This window comes from Scyliorhinus canicula, chromosome 12, assembly GCF_902713615.1.
Source record: "Scyliorhinus canicula chromosome 12, sScyCan1.1, whole genome shotgun sequence".
NCBI classification, from domain to species: Eukaryota; Metazoa; Chordata; class Chondrichthyes; order Carcharhiniformes; family Scyliorhinidae; genus Scyliorhinus; species Scyliorhinus canicula.
Window position 1 is genome coordinate 143,258,068 of NC_052157.1, and position 6,055 is coordinate 143,264,122.

General features: G+C 46.3%; 1 protein-coding gene across 1 annotated transcript in view; it reads right to left on the minus strand.

Moving 5' to 3' along the window:
• nufip2 (nuclear FMR1 interacting protein 2) overlaps positions 1-2,064 on the minus strand; it is a 47,422-nt gene extending 45,358 nt beyond the window's left edge. Inside the window, exon 1 of the mRNA XM_038814336.1 lies at positions 1,864-2,064. Within this exon, the coding sequence (XP_038670264.1) occupies positions 1,864-2,041 (178 nt within the window). The 5' untranslated portion in view covers positions 2,042-2,064. The remainder of the gene's footprint in view (positions 1-1,863) is intronic.
• Positions 2,065-6,055: the final 3,991 nt, after the last annotated feature.

Consider the following 6,055-nt stretch of genomic DNA (forward strand, 5'->3'; position numbering starts at 1 on the left):
CATGGATGAGGGTTCTAGCGGCAGATGGGCTGAGGCACACAGCGCATTTCTTTCAGCTGCCTCAAGTAAACATAAAAATTTGAAAGGAATCAGAAAGACCCTGCCAATGTAAGTGAAAACCATATACCAAATAGGACACTCCAAGGAGAGTCATACAAGATTCCGTTCACATCAGTTAGGGATCTGCAATCCTCATTAGAGGACCCATAAAGGAAAGTTTAAGAAAGTACCAATATGGAGAAACCTGTAGAGTAAATGTTTTGATTCCCTGGCAAGTTGGCAAGCCTTCACTATGGCACCAACCCTCCAACCAAAACTGCTGCAGTTGGAATTCAGATGAATAGTCTGCAGCACATTAAATATTAGTGTGCAATGGACACAGATTACCCCGGAACGGAAATTTAAGAATGGCATGGATTAATATTTCTGGGCACTCGTCTTTTTAGATATTTTTGAAAGTATGCCGATAATCATATTATACCGCTCACAAACTTAAAACGCAGTGCTGTTGCAATAATGAACTGCATTATTAAATGTGTAGAATTGAACCGTGGCCGATATACGATTGGACTAAATACCAGGAGTTAAATCCGGCGAAGAATTTTTTTTATAAAGACATTTGAAATCAATCCCGAAACAATGGAAATCAAACAAGTCAGATCAGGTTATTTCGAGAGTACTTACGCATTTTGCCAGCCTTCGCCTAAATGATCTCAAAAACAAAACGCTGCGCGGTTCCACTAGCGTACCTTGACTGACTATATTTTTAAGATGATCCAGAATAATTCTGTCCAGTGTTTATTGGCCACGACTCGCGAGTTTCGAGATTATAGAGAGGGGAGAAAAAAAAGTGTTCGGCACTCGCCAGTGTAGGCAGACCCTCCCCGCCCTCATTTAGACTTTCCCACGTTGCAAGCGGAGTCTGTGCCGCACACTGCACCTGCCAAATAGTGAGCCCCCCCCCCAAACACACCAAAGAAAAACCTATCCCATCAAATCTTGGGGGGGGGGGGGGCAGAAGAGAGAGAGGGGGACAGAAGCGAGAGAGAGAGGGGGGAGGGGAGACAATAATGATTCAAGTGATGTTGGTTCAGGTTACGGAACCGTTTCTAATCTATGGATTGGGAGACTTTTTTTTTTGGGGGGGGGGGGCACAGATGATTCTGGAAACGACAAAAAAGTGACATGTTTCAAGGGTCGGGCATTTTGAGAAACCGACCTCCTCCCCAACCCCTCTTTACAAAAGTTATTTTAAAAGAATACAGCGGGTGGAAGGGGGTGGGGAAGAAGGGCTGCCTCCTATTTCCCAGTCAAAGATCCAGACTGGATTTTAATGGCTGGAAAAAGGTGGAATAACGTCCAAGGGACGGGGGATATCGTCAGAGAGAGTGTGAGTGAGTGTATAGGAGATGTTTAAGGAAAATCACCATCCACACAGTGTGTGTGTGTGTGGCTGCTCCAACATGGCGGACAGGAAATGGCAGCTGAAGAACATTCCAGCGAGCCGGCATCATCCCAGCCGGGCCGGGGCCTGCCGCTCCACACCGGCACAATTTTAAAAAACAGAGACACACACACACATACCACCACCACCGCCGCCAAGGCGCCTGATCCAGACTCAGCCGCCCAGAGGGGAGGGAGAAGTGTGGGGAGGTGGGTGTGGGGGAAACTCAGACGCCGGCCTTTGGGGCCTAGCGATACTGAAACGACCAAGGTCACCAAGAATCGAGAAGGGGGGGAAAAAAAAATACCCCCACCCCCAAAAAATAAAACCCACCCCGACATCTTTACTTCATCCGCGGGGGGGAGGAGGAGGAGGAGGGGGGGAAATAGGTTGACGCGCGGGTGTCCTCTCTCTCTCACCTGCTTTCTTCTTCTTTTTCTTCGTTTTCTGACCGTCTGAGACATCGCTTACTTTGGTGATTAGGTGGTGGAGGTGGTCGTCGTCGCCGCCGGCCTGCCGCTGCTTCTGCTGTCGGGCGTCTCCATTGGTGAGAGGAGCGGGAGCTGAAGGCTGCTCGCGGCTGCACTTATCGTCCATTGAAGGCGCGCGCGGGGCGGGGAGGTTGGGGGGGGGGGGGGGGGGGGGGAGGCAGAGCGAGCCAGCCAGACCGGGGCTGACACTGCGCCTGCGTCACGCGCTCTCACTCGACGGCCCGCAGCTGATTCAACACTTCGACCTGAGCCGCCGCCACCCCCCAGCCCTTCCCAACAACTAACGCTCAACTCCAAGCAGCAGATTCGACGCACTCGTGCCACTCTGCTGTCATCTTTCTAACAGAGAACCACATCTAAATATGTATATATATATATAGTATTTTTATAATATAGGTTTCAAAACATTCCTACGGGTTTCCCCGCACAAGTCCCGAAAGACGTGCCTCTGAGGTGAATTGAACATTCTGAATTCTCCCTCTGTGTACCCGAAGAGACGCAGGAATGAGGCAAGGAGGGGTTTTTCACAGTAACTTCATTGCAGTGTTAATGTAACTTGTGACAATAAAGATTATTATTATATCTATCTGTATATACATTGAATAGAATAAAATCTACAGCGCAGAAGCAGGCCATTCAGCCCATCGAGTCTGCACTGGCTCCCGGAAAGAGCACCCTACCCAAGCCCACATTCCCATCCCCATAACCCAGCAACCCCACCCAACGCGAAGGGCAATTTTATACACCGAGGGCAATTTAGCAAGGCCAATCCACCTAACCTGCATATCTTTGGACTGTGGGAAAATGAAATGAAAATCGCTTATTGTCACGAGTAGGCTTCAATGAAGTTACTGTGAAAAGCCCCTAGTCGCCACATTCCGGCGCCTGTCCGGGGAGGCTGGTACGGGAATCGAACCGTGCTGCTGGCCTGCTTGGTCTGCTTTAAAAGCCAGCGATTTAGCTGAGTGAGCTAAACCAGCCCCTCCGGAGGAAGCCGGAGCACCACACACACACGGGGAGAACGTGCAGACTCCGCACAGACAGTGACCCAAGCCGGGAATCGAACCTGGGACCCTGGCGCTGTGAAGCAATTGTGCTAACCACTATGCTACTGTGCTGCCCCTAATATACGCAAACAAGTATTTAATATCATAGAATCTCTACAGTGCACAAGGGGGCCCTTCGGCCCATCAAGCCTGCACCGACCCACTGAAAGAGCACCCCACCTAGACCTACTCCCTCGCAACCTCACCTTAACCTTTGGACACTAAGGGACGCTTTAGCACAGCCAATCCAGCCCCTAACCTGCACATCTTTAGACTGTGGGAGGAAACCTGGAGCACCCCAGAGGAAACCCACGCAGACATGGGGAGAATGTGCAAACTCTACACGGACTGTGACAACGCCCCAACGCTGGAATCGTACCCGGCACTATGAACATATATGGGCTTGACTATGAATTTAGAAAAGCAGTAGGCTACTCAGCCCCTCAAGCCTCCATTCAATAAGGTGACAGATGATCTGACTGCAGCCTCAACTCCACATTCCCTGTACATCCCGAGAACTTTTGTCTCCCTTGTTATTCAAGAATCTATCTACCTCTGTCTTAAAAATATTCAATGACCCTGCCAAAGACTCACGACCCACTGAGAGGAAAAAAATCTCATCTCTGTCTTAAATGGGAGACAACTTATTTTTGAACTGTGTTCCAAACTATATACATATACGTATTTATATCGTCTCACTCATTTTCAACTTGGAATTATAGACCAGTCATGCTGGACCAAATGATCTCCTTCTTTGCCTTCACTTTGTATAAAGTGCAAGATCCACAGAGGAAGATGGAATGGGCATTATGCATCGATTGGCTCCCTTCTGTGCTTCATCATTCAATACAAGAACAATCGCTTGTGTTTACTCTATCAAAACCGTAGAATATTCCAAAGCTCTTTACAACCAATTACGTATTCAGTCACAGAGTGCCTTCTGATATCCAGTGGCCATGAAAATCAAAAGCATTGTATAAATGCAAGTCTTTCTTTTGGAGTGTGCTGAAATGAAGATAACATGGCTTCCTGCAAATGTGCTTTCTCTGCGGATAAAATGATGACTTGGAATGATAGAAAGAGGACGATGGGCCAAATGGTCTTCTGTTCCATAACAAAAGACAAGAGACCTTAATTTCAACACACTTAAAAAGGAAAACAATAGCACCCTTCAAAACCGTAGAATGTCCCAATGTTTTGCAGCTCATGAATTACTTTGGCAGTGTGTTGCATGTTGTAGGCAATGCAAAAAACAATTTGAGAACAACAAGCTCCCACAAACAGCAACATGAAAATGACCAGATAATGTTTTGTGATGTTGATTGAGGGATAAATGTTGCCCAGGACACGAAGGATAACTCAATCAGTAAGCTCCTTTATTTGGCCTTATCGCCAAATAAATTTGGAAGCAGTTGCAGTTATTTTTTTCTCTCTCAGCAGCCAAGTTTACAACTACTTGTAAATATAGCACCTTTAACATGATTTTAAGGAGCTTCATCAGGCAAAACATTATGCTGACACAAAAAAGGAGATAGTCGGATATGTGACTAGGAGCTTGACTAAAGGCGTAGGTTTTAAGGAGGATCTCAGAGAGATGGAGAGTTTAAGAAATGAATTCCAGAATTTGAAACCTAAACAGCTGAAGACATATCCACCAATTGTGAGGTGAAGGAGAGGCAGGAGGCCAGGATATGAGGAACACAAAGTTTTAGAGGATTGACATGCTGGAGGGAATACTCATTAAAAATCAAATGTGGAGGATGGTAGAGCATGGTCAACTATGTCATAGTAAGAAGTCTTACAACACCAGGTTTAAGTCCAGCAGGTTCGTTTCAAACATTAGCTTTCAGAGCACTGCTCCTTCCTCAGGTGAATGAAGAGGTAACTCACCTGAGGAAGGAGCAGTGCTCCGAAAGCTAGTGTTTGAAACAAACCTGTTGGACCTTAAACCTGGTGTTGTAAGACTTCTTACTGTTCTCACCCCAGTCCAACGCAAGCAACTCCACATCATAACTACGTCATAGGCAGCAGAGAGTTTGAGCAGAACGAGCAGCAAAACCGCATCACGATCACAGTATGTTTTGTGAATTTAATTTGGGTAATTTTGGTGCTGCAGTGTTTAAGCAAGCATTGTGTTATGGGAAAGAGACAGAAATTTGTGGGCAACAACACTTTCCAGAACTTTGGAGAGAAAAGAGAGTTTGGTGATGGGATAATAGTTTGTTGTTGTTCAGTGTGGTAGTCGGTATTAGAGGTATTACGGTACCTAGGCTGATGCTGTAAGATCATTGGTGTGGGAGGTACCTGAGACAGTAAGATCATTGGTGAAGCCTGCCTGTTGGTTCCGCCCAATAAGGCGGAGTATAAGAGTCTGTGTCTCCCTAGCTGCTGCATTCTGTACCAACGCTGCTGGGGGAAACATCTAGTCCAATAAAGCCTTCAATTGTACTCCAATCTCGCTTCAAGAGTTATTGATCGTGCATCATTCAGTAGATCTCACAAAGAGAGGGCGGCATGGTGGTTCAATGGTTAGCACTGCTGCCTGTGGCGTTGAGGAGCAGGGTTCAATCCTGGCACCGCGTCACTGTCTGTATGGAGTTTGCACATTCTCCTCATGTCTGCATGGGTTTCACCCCCAGAACCCAAAGATGTGTAGGTTACGTGGATTGGCCACGCTAAATTGTCCCTTAATTGGAAAAATATTGGGTACTCTAAATTTATTTTAAAAAAAGGTCTCACGAAGAGGTTCCAAGTCTTGTATGGTTGAACATTTCCTGGTTATTGATAATGTATAGCTAAGTATATATTTACAGGTAAATATCAAGTTATGAGCTAACTCCATGTTTGCCTCTGCACGGGTATCTATCTAGTCCATAACTGATTCTTTCTTCAGGTCATGTGTCTCTTTACATCACACTGTGGGTGGTGCTGTTGGTACACAGTCTCAGTCCCTTGTTAACCTTTGCTATGCCAGTTACCCTTATACTACATCACCCTCCAAGTCTTTACCCAAAGCATTTACAATACCCATCTCTCCCCTTCAAGTCACTGACTTTATAAATTCTGATGTTCCA